The 15,929-nt window shown below is 37.2% G+C and overlaps 1 protein-coding gene across 3 annotated transcripts in view; it reads right to left on the bottom strand.

Annotated features, from left to right (window-relative positions):
• Nucleotides 1–12,713, bottom strand: part of mast3b (microtubule associated serine/threonine kinase 3b) — a 37,197-nt gene extending 24,484 nt beyond the window's left edge. For 2 of the 3 annotated variants that reach the window (XM_028027829.1, XM_028027830.1), the window contains exons 1-2: nt 12,387–12,713; nt 8,842–8,934 (exon numbers count right to left, since the gene is read on the bottom strand). In XM_028027829.1, the coding sequence (XP_027883630.1) occupies nt 8,842–8,934; nt 12,387–12,433 (140 nt within the window). In that variant the 5' untranslated portion in view covers nt 12,434–12,713. Of the gene's footprint in view, nt 1–3,740; nt 4,251–8,841; nt 8,935–12,386 lie in introns of those variants that run through there. The other variant, XM_028027831.1, reaches the window with a different exon arrangement.
• Nucleotides 12,714–15,929: the final 3,216 nt, after the last annotated feature.

Below are 15,929 nucleotides of genomic sequence, written 5' to 3'. Positions count from 1 at the left end.
GGAGAATAACAAACAATTTTTTCTGTTTGATCAATAAAACTACTGTATGTTTGACAGCTTGAAAATGTGAAAAAAGACTAAAGAAAAGCCTCACAAAATCTATACAATCCACAGTTGAAGCAGCAGACATGTTATGTGTTTACATATTTCAGAAATGTAGTCACAGAGAGACAACGACTAGAGACTACAAGATGACATCAGTATTCCTCTTAGCCTTAAATCTAAATAAGAAGGCACCATGTAAGGAAAACATGCGACGCATGGTACATTGCAAAAATAGATAATCTTCTCCTTTAGGTTCATAGCAAACATAGACTACCAATAATGAGTAGTCAGTCCAGCAACTATTAAAAAAATAAAATAAAATCTGATATCAATATCCATATCAACAATAAATCTTAGAAAAATGTTTCTTCTGACCATCATCTGCTGGTTTGGCAACAACAAAAAATAAAAGAAAGTTAGTTGTAGTTTCTTAATAACTTGAGCATCTGCTTACTTCCTAAAACTTTTTTCTACAGTATTAAACAATAACCGTTACCAAATACATTACAGGCATTATGAGCCTGAATGCATAAAAAAAGTTCAACTTATTAGACTCCAGGCAATACTTTGTTGTATGTGGTAATGATACATTTCTGATATGTTTGCACCAATTCCAATATACCTCCAGTAGTAATTGACCACACATGGTGCTGTTTAAACCTGATATACTATTGCCTTCAAAATAAATATAGGTTATTAGCAGAGGTGGATGTGTGCAATCACAATTTCCAGACATAAAATATAGCTGTTAAAACATTTTTTTTTTTTTTTAAGATTTGAATCAGTTTGTGAAATTTTCTCAACTTGTATCAAGCATATTTGACATTTAACAAATATGTTTTCATACTTAAGACTTATCCTCAGCTGTTCAGCGAAACTCAAAATAATGAAATTTGATTTAAAATGTAAACAACGCCACCCCACAGATAAGGCGGACATCTTGAGTTATGAAAGCAACGTATGGTTAGAATGTTTACATTATTTTTATTATTACTAGTTCGGTAGTTAAAAAATTTCTTCATAATTCCATCACCAAAAGATTTCTGTATGTTGACAGTCCACTTAGTAAGATGATTTAAGAACCTTTAAAATGTCCTACTTTGAATTCAGATCACAGCATGTTTAAGGCTTTTATTGTGAAGGTTTGGAAGAAGTTTAGATTTGTTTTATGTGCTGAGTGAAGGCTGAAGAACAGACATTTGTCTCATTGATCCTGGCAAAAAGCCTCTGACCTGTCCGTTGTGTACTAAAACAGTTGACCAGGGAGTTTTTAAAACTGGTGACTAGCCAAACAGACAGACGGTATCTTTCTGAAGACCAAAAATATCCGGTTAAGCTAATTTACTTAGCATCAGTTGTTACATTTTACATCCATCTGTTTTTCTTAGTTTTTACTGGAATGCTAACAGACATTATTTTAATTCCTATTTAATTTTAAAAGCCTAGAACTATAACTAATACAAGATATATCATTGTAATCACTAAAACCACATTCTTAGTTTATTAATGAGCCCAAAGGACAAGGAGGAAAATTTGACTGATGAGTGTAAGTGAGTGTTAGCAATGTAAAAAATATCAAATTACAAGTGTCATCACAAGATCACTGTTTGCAATCACAAAGGACAGTTTGGAAGCTATATTTTCTGGAAGAATGTATTTCAAGTGCAATGCAAATTAAATCTGCATGAAAATAATTCCTCAAAGTTGGATCATCTCCCACTTGATGAAAACCAGAGGTGAATCTCACAGGAAGCAATCTCTACACTTTGAGCATCGACATTTTCTAATTCTTGGCCACACCCCTCACTTCTGATATTCCTCTAATCTGTAACTCCAAAGATTCTTATTCTTATAACTCACGTCCTCTACCAGAAACAACCTACTGAAAAATATGTTTCTCTTTTTCTTTTAGTGCTCTCAGTTTCAAACCAAATTGATTATGCGACTAACTTCTACAGCAGTGCATGATTATATGAGTACCGGTACTATGACAGTACCTAATCCACTCAAACATTGTATTAGTGCACTCCACAGTAACAATAATACAATCAAGTTTATACATCAGACAGCTGAAGTCTAACCACTGGTATCAAATAGTTAATGCATGTACACATCAATTATGAACTAACTGAAGTATGCATGCATACATCATCACAGCTAAGGGATGTCTTAAAAGAATCCATTTCATTTCAAAGATGCAAAGATTTAAAAACAATGCAGGGACAACTGGGACAGCTACAGATCTTAGTTACCAAAAATAGATACACTTTATAGTCTAATACAGATGAGACTTATCATACTTAGCGCATGGAGCTGAAATCTCTTCATCTTTGCCCTCTGAGATTTACCTTAACTTGTGAGATTATTTCCGCCTTCAGAGCTGCTCTGCCATGAGGAAGATTATACAACTACAACTACAAAGCTACAGGCAAATGCAGGACAAAACAGCATGGTCATATCAGATGAAGAGGGAAAAACAGTTGAGAGCCAAAACATAAAAAAACAGGAAACCAACTGTCAACAAGATCAAGGCTGCAGGGGGAGAGGGCTGTGTGTGCATCAACAGCAACAGCAGGCCCAGCTAGAATGACAGATGTCTGGAGCCGTGGAAACATGTGTGTACTTTTTTTCTTTGTAAGCATCCGACCGGAGAAGCAATAATAGAAAATAAACTCAGACCACAATTAAAAAAAAATCACATTATTATTCAATAATCAGACAAATAAATAGACCCCTGACCAGATTTAAAATAATCATTAAATAGAAGGAGAAAATGCACTGATCAGGCTTATCCACGGCTGATTCTGATATCCAATTTTCTCTGATGGAGGTTCTGCCATATTGTTGGTTCTGAATCCAAGAAAAAAACTAAGGAATTACAATATTAGCACCATTTATACATCAAAGCAACATTGATCAGATTTTTTACACATCAACAAGTGCATAATTTTTATTTAATAACTGGAAATAGTTTAAATTACTGTTGTGTTAGGAGGAAATTGACATTTTATTTCTTGCGATTTGGTAAATCTATAATCATCTGGTAATTTCATGAGAAACTATGAAAAAGATTATTTTCTAGGCTCTATTTTAAAAAAAATTTGATTAGGTTTTTTTTAAAATTATTTTACAACTTACCAGTTAGTTAAAACCAATGGCACTATCGCAATATTGTTGATTTGTTAAAATAAATGTTGGCATTACTGTAATTTTTAAAACATTTGTGCCTCTTTACATTTCAACCAATTCAGCTCAGAAGGAAAAAGCAGGACGAAAAATAATGCAGAGACCTGCAACGGATCCTGTGTGACACCCTGATTCAGGAAGTTTACAAGTAAACATGACATCAGAACTGTGGAAATCAGACACCTTGTTACCAGAGATGACCAAGTTTCATGGTAACCCACACAGTCTATCTGTTTCCTTAAGCCTGCAAACTGCTCCTTTTGTTCAGCCACAGTCAGAGAAACACTCAGACCTGCTGGAAAATGCTGATGTTCATTAAGGATTAACGATGTTTTTTATTATTATTAAACCAGCGTGCTGTGGCTCGTGTTAACACCCAAATAGAAAATGTGTGTTAGCCTGCGCCAAGAGCAGCTGCAAACATCACTCACATTTAAATCAACAAAGGGTTACGTTTAAGCGTTTAAAAACAGTTTTTGTCACCATATTCGGACTCCTTATAAAAGTACCTTTTGGATCGTTTCAGCAGCGAGACGGGAACAAAACGGGATTTGTTCTGGCTCGGAACCGCAGAACAGTGACTCGGATCCGACATCCTGAAAGATTTTCCCAGCGAAATAACCCCGTCTCCAACTTAACGAGGGATTTTTTTTTTCTTTTACAAAACTGCAGCTCTGGTGGACGTGAAAGCCGCTTCTTCCCCTCCTCCTCCCGCCGCTACTGCTGCTGCTGTCCCCACCATCGTATTTTCTTCTCCGGGGTTTCTTTTGTATTCATTCTGTCTGCCGCGTGCTGTTCCGTCCCAATGTCTGCGGAACTGCTGTCCTTCACATCCTCCGGTCCGCTGTCCCACAGCAGCCCTCAGTCCGGAAAGCCCACTCCATGGCAGGTGGTCAAGTGTGTGTAAGACCGTCTGACGACAACAACAACAATGGTACACACAATAGTTTTTGGCAGAGCAGCCGCTAGCTGCGTGTGCGTCCGTGTGAGGAAGCTGGAGACTGTTGATGCGTTCAGGTGCTGCTCGGGAATCTCGGTTACACACTGCTGGTAAATATTTTACTATGTATTCAGTTTGAACAAATTGTGTACAATGTAGCTTACATTAAGACAGTTTAGTCGACATTAAAATGGCTTTTATGCCTAGACAATATTTGAGCACTGTACCATAGGACCTGACTCAGTTAGTACGAATGTAGTTTAAATAAAAATATTCTTTATTAATAATAATATAATATATAAATATTATTTCATAAATTTCTTATTAACGAGAAAGAACATTATATCTTACACTTGCTGTTGTCTACAGCCATAATACAGTGACTGTAAAATACATGTAGACTAATTGCTGCATATTGCATATCAATAATTTCTTGCATAATGTTTTTTATTCATAATTTTGTAAATCATCAGTCAGATGATTTGATGTTTTAATCTTACTTTAAACCATTGATATACAGAAAATGAAAATGGAAAATAGCTGAATTGGGTGCATTTACATTATGGACTGAAGTGGTCATGTTGATTAATAAGCCCTCACATTTCTAATAAATAAAAATCTTTAAAGCATTTAAGAGCTTCTCTCTTTGGTAGTTAAGTAGTTATGACTGAATCATTTAAAAACTAGATATCTGTCTTCCATAGCACTTTCACCTTCATAGTTTCAAAATATAAAAAGGAAATGTGCAAATCACAAAGATACACTTTAAAACTTACATCCACTAATAGCATATATTTTGTTTTAATATATATATATTTAAGCAAAATTATATTGAAATTCATCTTACAAAAAGAGAAGAAGCATCCCAAAGCAGCTTGTTATAATAAACAGAAACTAATATACAGCTTCTGTATATTAGTTTTGCAGAAACTGATTGTTGGTATGATGTTGTTAGGGGTTTTGCCTTAAGGACACTTTAAATTAGTAGTGAGTATGTCCTCTTTGCTCTGTGGTAACATACAGGGGTTACAAGCACCCACTGCAACCTTCAAGGATTAAAAGGATATAGAAAATTATTGAACAAATAGATGGTAAATATTTACAAAAATCTGATGAAATACAATAAGTAAAAAAATGTATCCAGCTAATGTGCAGAAATTGACTGTTGTCCATCCATCCATCCATTTTCCGTTCACCCTTGTCCCTAATGGGGTCGGGAGGGTTGCTGGTGCCTATCTCCAGCTACATTCCGGGCGAGAGGCGGGGTACACCCCGGACAGGTCGCCAGTCTGTCGCAGGGCAACACAGAGACATACAGGACAAACAACCATTCACACACACACTCACACCTAGGGAGAATTTAGAGAAACCAATTGACCTGACAGTCATGTTTTTGGACTGTGGGAGGAAGCCGGAGTACCCGGAGAGAACCCACGCATGCACAGGGAGAACATGCAAACTCCATGCAGAAAGACCCCGGCCGGGAATCGAACCCAGGACCTTCTTGCTGCAAGGCAACAGTGCTACCAACTGCGCCACTGTGCAGCCCAATTGACTGTTGTGATAAAACTAATTAAATCACTGTTATCTTGTCTATAAAAAGCGAAAAAGCAGTTTTATGAAGGGCTGTATTTCTGTTGAATAAAGTCTTGTTTGGCTTTGTTTGTCAAAAGTATCAATATTTATTTCATCTTTAAATTGATCAATAATGACACACAACGTAGTGTCCCATATATTTAGAAATTTTAACACTTTATAAGTCCAGGCAAAATATATTAAAACATCATTCAGAGCAAACTGTGCAACGTCTGGTAGAGTGTAGTCAATACTTGCAGTGTATGCTTCCTTTGTAGTAGGGAATGCTAAATGTCCCACAGAACCTGAAAGCATCTGAAAAAGGTGGATCATACCATTAGGAGCCAGGTAGAGGGAAGATGGAGTCAAACTTCGTACTTTGTATGTTCCGCTGTTTAAAGCTCTGTTTGCTATCAATTTGTACTTTTGTGTCAACAGTTATAATAACTGAAATAATTAATATTTCACAGCTGATTTTTCTAGTTTTCAAAGATGAAAACTGACCCAGAAAACTTTAACTCTTTGTTCCCAGCTTTATTATGAGGTTTGGGTTTTGGTCTTGATTTGTACAACATATTACCACACTAAATAAGGGTTTGGTTATTTTGTAAGGGTTATTATTTATTTTGAAACTATTTTAAAAAAATAACCCTAATTTTAAAACAAATTGTGCTTAATAAAACATCAGAATGTTAAAATAACTTTGAATGTTGCTATACTCAATGTTCAGAAACCAACTCTGGTATAATTGTAGTATCATAAGTATGAAAGGAAACATTGTGAAATAATTTCCCCCTTTCTACCGATAGTTTCTCCATCCCATGTATTCACTTTGTGCAGTAATGGCTTACAGCATCGTATCTGCTGAATCTCAACCCTTTCACTAGATATGAGGCAGATTGTTGTCATATTTACTTTGAGACATTCTTTTGCATCAGTATTGCTGAGCCAAGCTGCTGCACAAGATGTGCCAAAATCAAAGACTGATGTCAGGAAGTAAATCACTTACATCCAAAGATAGACTCTGATGCAAGAGTAGGAACATGTTTCTGGATTTGTGAAGTAACAATGGGTGGGTTTAAAGAAGGGGGGCTGTCTCCAATGTAAAACCGGTGTGAATGAAGAACAAACACCTCCTGCCATGCTGTGGCACGACTGTCTGAAAGGGAGCTTACTGTGCGTCTGTGACAGATTTTCGCAGCTTAAATAAAATTAGCTGTTTTTTCTTCTTCTTCTTCTTTTTAGCCCCCGACTGAGTGAATAAGATTCATTAAAGTACAGAGCGTGCTGAGACAGCCAAGCACAGCTCAAACATCCAGAAACATGCTGGATGCAGCAGTCCCTGTTTGCGGTGCTGCCTTCCTCCACAGCACCCTGCACTGTTACCAAGCAACCCACAGAGGCACAACTGATAGGTCGAAATAGGAGCACCTCAATATACGGTGGAAAAAAGAAAACAAAACTCAGACATTTTTACCCAGTTATTTCTTTTCGGTGCAGTAGCTCACTTTATTCAGCTCTTGTTTTTACCAGTACTCCATCATCTGAGTCAGTTTCAGCCTGTTCTGGTCTATGTCACCCATCAGTCCCTGCATTTATGTCTTATAGTTGTCATTTTTAACAACTAGAAATGCTCCTTTATTAATTACCTTAGGGTAACAATGACAGATTTTCTGAAGGCATCCACAGCAACATCAATCCTTATTTGCTGATTATGAAGTTGTAATCATGAAGCCAGAGCAACAAAGACAAGTTGTATTTTTTTTTTTTTTGAAATACTGCGCAGAACTTTTAAATCTCAGCTAATTTCTTTTAGCAGTGCTTCCATGGATACTGGATGATTGTTTTAATCAGTAGCTCTCCAGGCTTTTTCAAGAGCTTCCGTGGTCTTTTGTTGGAGTCCATTGTGCACAAGTGAAATCATGCAAGCGAGGTTAGAAAGAAAAAAAAATAAGTGAAGATCTTACACAGAACTGTAATTCTTCAGTTTATCATCCACTGTATTTTGCTCCTGTCAAACTGTCTTAATGCTCATGATTTTTTATTCTTTTCATTTTTTATTTGTTTTATCCCAAATGACATACGTTGAAAGAGGATAGCAGTTTTTTTGGACATAGAATAGTGTGAAAAATTATTCAATTAACAGATAATAAAACATACAAATCAGATAAAACATACAGAATAAAAGCAGTAATGCAAAGCACATTTTCACTAGCTTTTGGCAAGAATCTGTGTAGCAGTCTGGTAGTTTTGCTTTTGCATGTTGCAGTTCTGTTTCCCTGATTTACAGCTAAGAAGCTTCATGGTGAGGGTCAGAGGTCTCTGATAATATTCAGAGCCATGTTCCTGCAGTGGCTATGAAACTGGTAAGACACAGAAGGTAGTGACACTGAAATTATCTTGCTAATATTCCTTCACTGTTTTCTGTAGGGTTCTGTTTCATGCTGTATTGCAGCTGGAGCATCACATTTGGGTACGGCTACACACGTCGTGAGGATGCTAGACTGCAGCCTTTTAACAGATGCAAATAGAGAATTGGGAGCAAATTGTTTCTTTGTGCATGGCTACTTTGGTAAATGACATAAGTATCAAATTTAAATCTGATTCCACATTGTCTTTTATGGTAAAAACTCTGGGTCACACCAGAGTTTAGTCTTCTGTTTAAATAAAATAAAAAACAAATACAAATTTCTCTTAAAATAGGTAAAAACTAAAAATGAAAGAAAAACAGCTAATATCCAAAAAATGTGAGAAGATCTTTATAAAGCTAAAGGAAATATTAATCAAAGTAAATTCTAAAAATTGCAAGCAACCGGTAATGAGTGCTTCACACGTCAGGAATTAATGTCAAAAACTATAAACATTAGTATAATGTGTAGTAACTTGCATACAGCCTTTAAAAATGGCTAGGAATGTATAAAAAATATTTTCCAAACAAGACAAATAATACATATGCAACACTGTTAGAGGACTGGAGCTAAACAATTTTCTTTTCTGTCAGTCAAAATGTCAATATGAGAAGTCCTGTGTGGTTGGATCATAACTTAAATACCTTTTGGAATAATTACAGTTTTTGTGTCACATAGCTGTCTTACCTCCATGGATGTAAGGTTTGTAAGGGGCTGCAGGGACTGCAGGGGCTGCATGGGCTCAGGAGAGTCGGGCTCTGGCAAGAAGTGGGGGACAAACTGCAAGGGAAGACATGGTGAGATGGATTAGAGAGCTGAGTCAGGAGTTTGGCAAGTCATCTACTGACATCAGAGTGTTGTCCTGTAGGTTTAGAGGTTTGTGCCTGTCACTTCAATGATGGACTCTCACCAAGTCGCAAACATTTGTGACGGTGCTGGGATGCCTCATCTGTCAGATTTATCATTTCATGTCAGCAGAAAGGGATCAAGGATGTGCCAGTGAGCCAGAAAAGGAATTTTATCGTCTAATATTTCATAAACTAACATTTATCTCAGTATTAGAACTTCATCAGAACAAAAAAATATTTAATCCATCCATCCAAATTTGTGTCTTGAAAATGTGTGATTTTTAAATTAAAAATCTTTAAGAATCTGAAATTGACATTTAATTGGATTAAAGAGTTTCTTAGGGTCTGATGAGACTTAAGCAGATACATTATGATGTAAGATTTACATAATCCTCAACTTTACGCCCCAATGCACCATTTTTGCATAAAGAAATGCGAGCTCAGCCAGCTCAGCCACCCTAAAGTGTACATCGTAACGCTGACCGGACAAAGAGGCTATTTCCTATTAATTTATCTGCTCAGATGTAAGCCCTGCCTTCCGGGCTCAACTATTGTCTCTGTGCCGCAGAAGCTTCTCAAAGTACAGCATTGACTAGCACAGCACTAATGAACGTGTTGTCATAGTAATGCAGGAGGAGGGTGAAAAAAACAACTCCTTGTACAAAGAGTCCTCGTTCTCCAAATTCAACTCATAATCATACAACAAATACCAGGCATGTAATTCCCTCAATGATTATTTCCAGATACAACGTCCTTAGGTGTTTTTGTGCTGCATTTTCCTTCATTTGTCTTCTCTTTTAACATACATCTGTCCAAAGTGTGAAGTGAGTAGAGAGTCTCAGAATGACTCAATGGTGGCATTAACACTGAATTTATAATTTTACTTGGATCTACACAAGGGCTACAACTACACAATGGGACTATGATTTGGGATGTTTCCAGCTATTTGCTTTTTCCTGCCTTATTGTTCTCATGTAAACCTTATTATGCAAACATTCCTGCATACAAAAGAACTCTACTAAAATTAATATGAAAATACTCAGTTAAGCACAGGCAAAAGTTTTACGCCTTTCTGTTCATGTTTGATGCTGATGTTTTGGTTCGGAGATGCGTTCCTTCAGCTGTATTTAAAAACCTGTGACTCCTCCTCTGAATCCCCGCTCTACGCAGGAACAGATGCTACAGAGTGCCTAAAAATGAAAATGACATGAAAATAGCGCATGCTCAACTGAGATGGTTCATGCAGGAGGCAGATGGATGGATCAGAGAATAAGGATGTGAGCAAGTAGCTCCTACGCCTTATGGATCAGCATTTTGTGGGCCCCGTTCACTCCCTCCCCCCTTTAAGAAAGGCTGCATTCACTTAGGAGGAAGGGTGGGTGGACGTAAAACTGCAGTCTTTTCACATAATTTAATGAAAATGGAAATCACAGGTTCGTAAGATAATAAGAAAATTACATATCTGTCTTTCTTCATGTTGTCTAAAAACTCGTAGTTTCTCAAAGTACTGAGGAAGGGAGGGCAGTGTGTGATTCATTCAAAAATAATGCGATGAGAAGATCGCTGAACTGAAAATCTCAAAGAAATAATATTAGGAAAATATTCAGTCAGGAGTTGCAATTTTTTTGGCCTGATCTCCATATCTTGAGAGGTGCTAACGGCTCCTGTTCAAAACTGACAGCTTGACTTCTACACCTCAAGTTTAAATATTAATAGACAAACAGGAGGAGGGAGTCGTTTGGCCTTGATTTCTTAGACTAATTTAATTTAATTTATATATACAACTTTAAAAATTGAGCTGTGGCAAAAAAAACAAAAAACGACATCAGTGTTTGTTTTGACAATTGGATTTTCTCATCAAAAATTAAACACATTAAAAAAGTAGTTGTTTGATTCTCACTAAAAATATGGAATTGAAATGCAAGCTGTTTTTCTTTATGGCGACATAAACAAAGAGAAGATACTTAAACTTGGTTAGATTTCCATATTTAAATAATAAAACACATAACATTACAGAAAAAGAGTGAAGAATAACATGGCGCACCCCTGCAGCTCACCTTGTGCTAGCTAGTGCCATGAAACAGCATTTTCACCATAAAGACTTTCTTAACTTTTGTTTGTTAGTGTACTTTCACCACATGTTTCAGATAGTCACACAAATGTTAATATCAAACAATAATAGCCTAAAAGCAGTATTCATGTGATGATTTCATTTAGATGGGGAGAAAAGACTATTTAAACCAAAACAATCTTATGTTGAAAAAATGAATTTCCCCCTAAATTCATTTGCCAGTTGTTGTGGTGGCAACAACTGGCATCCAGGGTTTGCACTAATGGATGATGAGTCTTTTTAAGACGTTTTTGCTGAGGAACATTTGTCCAATTCATCCAGAGTAAATGGACCATGTAAGGTCTTGACTTAAGTCCGGACTTTCACTATGCCACTTCAATACCTTTATTTTGTATTTTTAGTCATTCAACAGGAGGCTTAGGGCTATGATGGCCTGATGAATAAAACTAACCTGTTATTAACAACTGAAATGCATTTCCATCTTGATGGCAAGTTGTTGGAAGGGGACGGTTGGTATTTCTTTGGTCATGTGATCACAGTTCAACTTCCACCTAATCAGTGCTATGCCTGTCACTGATCATATTATTTACACACAGACAAACACGAGTTAAATACAGAAAATGATGACTAGAAATACTTTTCTTATTGGCAATAACAGTAATTACATTGGATATTGATACTGATAGGTATTTTCCATACTATCCCAAATTTTCACATTGTTGCATCCCTAATTAATATGTATTTGGTTAAAAAAAAGTTTCTTTTACATAACCTTGTGAAAATCTATCTATCTATCTATCTATCTATCTATCTATCTATCTATCTATCTATCTATCTATCTATCTATCTATCTATCTATCTATCTATCTATCTATCTATCTATCTAGATATAGCGCCTCCTAGAGCCACACTATCTGAAGCTGGTGGACCACCTGTCTAGAAATACAGAAAGCTGTATTTTTTTCTTATACTGTAATGTAAGACAACTTCTTTGCAGAGCATACCACACACCCGCACGTATATTTTATACATATTTATTTAAAAAAATATATACATATAGATATATACATATATAAATATAAACATACATACACACATACATGCGTTATCACCTGTATCTTACTGTTTTTGTTAGTTTAGTTCAATTCGTCTGTTTTTAATGTCAACAGACGAATTAAAAAGTCTGTTGACATTGAACACAACATAACGCTTTCATTTCCCTCTTGCAGTAACTTTTGAACAACGCAGTTTCACAGCTCTTAAGCGGCTGCACCACAAATATAACCATACTAATAATAAAAAGCGGAACTTACTCCAAAGTCAGAGAGGGGATCTTCAGTTTATCTCGCCTGGACTTCATGCTTGACGAAGCAGGAGCTTCAGTTCTCACACAGCCCGGCACCGCTCGGTCTCACCACCGGCTTCCAGCCTCTCATCGCCGTCGTGTCTCACTAAAAATACACAGGGTATCGTCTAACTGCAACTTCAGCGTATTCCGAAAAGAAGAAAAACAAATAAATAATAATAATAATAATAATAATAATAAAACAAGACAGGATAGAGCGTAGTTATAAACAAGCGAAATGCGCATCTAATGCCTGATGTCCGTGTATGTGGCGCACGGCAGAGAGACTGCCACAGATATCGAGGGAGCGACGGGTCACCGCGAACCTCCATGTGACTGGTGGGAAGGGGGGCTGAGGGAGGATGAGGGGGTGCAAATCAATTTCTCTGGTGGGTGACACTCAGCAGAGGCGAGGAAGAAGATGGCGTTAATGTAGACTGTAAACATATTCTGAATGTTGTCATTTTAAAGAAACATCGTAAACAAATTCAGTTTAAAGCAGTTTAAACATGCATTTCTCCTGTTTTTGTTCATTCTTTTTAACCAAATCATATCTGCGGTGTTTTTGTTGTTGTTGTTGTTGTTTTTTTTTTTTTTTTCAAAAAAGAAGAAAGCAATTAAAAGTTTAAACTCATTTGAAAATGACTGAATGAAAGTGGAGAGTCGTGGCGCTCTACTGGATATTCATGCAGAAACTGGGGAATACCTTCGCTGGAAAACGTGACAGATGCGCTCCTCGCTGCAGGCGCGCGCGTCCGTGTGCGAGCATCTGTTATCTTACTGTGCGATGCGAGCCTCTAAGTCAATGCGAGCTAGATATCGCAGGTTGCGCCTCTACAGCCGCCGCCTGCTTGAAAAGTAATTCCCCTAAAGCATGTGTAGGATGCTTTTTTGCAGATGCATGCTTAAAAGCACATTTATAAACTGCGGGTGGGAGTCTGCGTGATGTTTAATAGATGCACATTAATGTCCTCTGTGACATGCTGTGAGTATGCATGTTTTAAGACCGTGAGGAATATAAAATATTCGCTGTGTTTACTCCCCCACTTACTTTTTTGGATGCGCCGACGGCACCTGTGCCCTCCTGGTTGCTATAGGAATGAGCTTGGCACAGGCACACAGCAAACAGTGACCGCATATCTGTCTTTTGCTTGCATGCATACTCACGCAGTCTCTCATCTACGACTTTCTAGGACCTCATTCGTTTTCTGAGCTTTTCTCTGATCACAAAGGAAGAGACGTTTATTCTACATTGCAATCTGGCTGTGTATACACATTGTGGTCTACACACTTACAGATGCAGGGGATGCTTCACGCAGCAAGGTAGACATGGTGAAGCACTTGTTTGTTTCAACAAATTCCTTCCTGGTTTGGGGATCTGTCTTCTGTTCTCATTGAGTTCAAACACAGAAGTGGTGAAATTTAGCTTTACTATTATTCATAACTAATTAAAGACTTCTACCATTGTGGACACTCGCAGAAGACCAGTCATTGTCAAAGGAACTTGTATGACGATGACCATTGTTTGAAACTGTTAAACACAGTTACTCTCACAATGAGCAACCCATAAGCAATCCTCTCAGCTTTTAAAGCGATCCATCTGGAAGCTGAAAACATTATTTTCTAACTTTCTGCAGCTGCTGACTGTGCTGCAGTTTAAACATTGTCTCACAGGACCAGGTGAAGACTTGGTTTTAGCCGTTTTAATTTCTGCCTTCCCCTACTATTAAAATATTTGTTTGAAATCTCTTTGATGAAATATAAGGATGTATTTTGCTGCCTTTTGGAAGTTGCTGTTGCGTAAAGTTGCTGTGTCATTTAACTACCACAAGGTGGGGCTTCAGCCTTCCACTGCACAAACATGATAATGTGAATCTTTTCAATATTCAGTTTAGGCTCATGTTTGTGACTATCAACTGGTGGACACCAACACATGAAGAAAACCACAGACACTTTAGCTGATAAAAGCCACATTTTAGCTGTGGATAATCAACGTTACGTTGCAAAAGTATTCATACACCTTGAACTTTTATCTTTGCAACCACACGTTAACACAAAGTAGCCCATAATTGCAGTGAAAGAAAAATAATTAATGTTTTTGAAAATTTATTAGTGAAGATACATTTGAATGTTTCTACATTCACAAATTTTTTTTTTTTTTTACCTTCTTTGTAGAACCACTTTTCACTGCAATCAGAGATGCAGTCTCATTTCTTTTGCAGTTTTTATGAGGTTTTCTTCTAGGACTACCCTGTATTTATATCTATCCATCTTTACATCAAGTCTGACCAGCTTTCCTGTACCTGTAGCTGTAGCAAAAGCTCCCTACAGAATGATGCTGTCATCATTAGGCTTCAGAATGATGCTGTCATCATTAGGCTTAAAGATCACAATATTGTATTAACAGTGATGTGCAACATTAGGTTTCCTCCACACAGAACATTTTGCATGGAGGTTAGAACATTGGATTTTGACCTTATCTTACCAGACCACCTCCTTTTATGCCTCTTCTATGTCAACAATAGAATTCAATATGAAACAAACTGCAAATTAAGTTTTCATGGCTTTCTGTCAACAATGGCTTTCTTCTTGCCACTTTTTCATCAACATTACATTTATGAAGTGCACAACTAATAGAATATGCACCAGTTCAAAGTATTCTCCTACCTGAACTGTAGATCTTTGTTGCCCCTCCAGAGGCACTATATGCTGATTCTCTAATAAATACGCCAGTTTAGGCTTATTTGGGATGCTATTTATTAACCAAGCAATGCTTTAAATTTCTTAACAGATTCAACATAGTCATTGGATGACTTTCTTTAGGAGTCTCAGAGTGAAGATGGCTTACATTAGAAAATGGCACATGTTAAAAACATATATGATTTTTCTAGGTTCAATCCCATAAAATCTAAATAAAACATGTTGACTTTTATGGTGGTAAATTATGAAAGAGTTCAAAGGGTATGTATAATTTCACAAGGCACTGTCTGTATGTGTGGTGTTTGGTGCTGAGCAGATGGAGAAGTGTTTTCATGAAGACAAATGACCATGTGGGTGAGGTGAGAAGCTGAATCAAAGCAATTCATCAGGAGCAGCATATTCAAAATTCTTACAGCTACATGCCCTCCAGTCTGTAATTGTTTTAATGATAAATGAACGTATACACACCGCATCTTTAACCATCAACACCATGCGATTCTGCAGCAGCATGCCCACCCAGTGTGTTGTCATTAAATCACGTTTCATGCAGACTGCTGTGTGTCTGTGTTTGTGTGTGCCTTGGTGAGTTGCTGGTGGTGTACAGTGGTGGTGCAGAGATTCCATTCCCCAACTGTTTTGTTAAAACAGCGTTTAACAACAGAGTTGGTATTCTCAGTTGCCATGGCAATAAGGGCTTTCCTGCTCTTCCCTTCCCATCAGTCTGTGTTCTTCCTCCCACCTCTGCTGTACAAGATAAAGCTCAGCTAAACGCTCAAAGAACGTCTCTCAGCAAATGGCAGCCGAGTCAGAT

This window comes from Xiphophorus couchianus, chromosome 9 (genome assembly GCF_001444195.1).
Source record: "Xiphophorus couchianus chromosome 9, X_couchianus-1.0, whole genome shotgun sequence".
NCBI lineage: Eukaryota > Metazoa > Chordata > Actinopteri > Cyprinodontiformes > Poeciliidae > Xiphophorus > Xiphophorus couchianus.
Note: the sequence above shows the minus strand (reverse complement) of the source record. Positions and strands in the feature narration are given on the sequence as shown.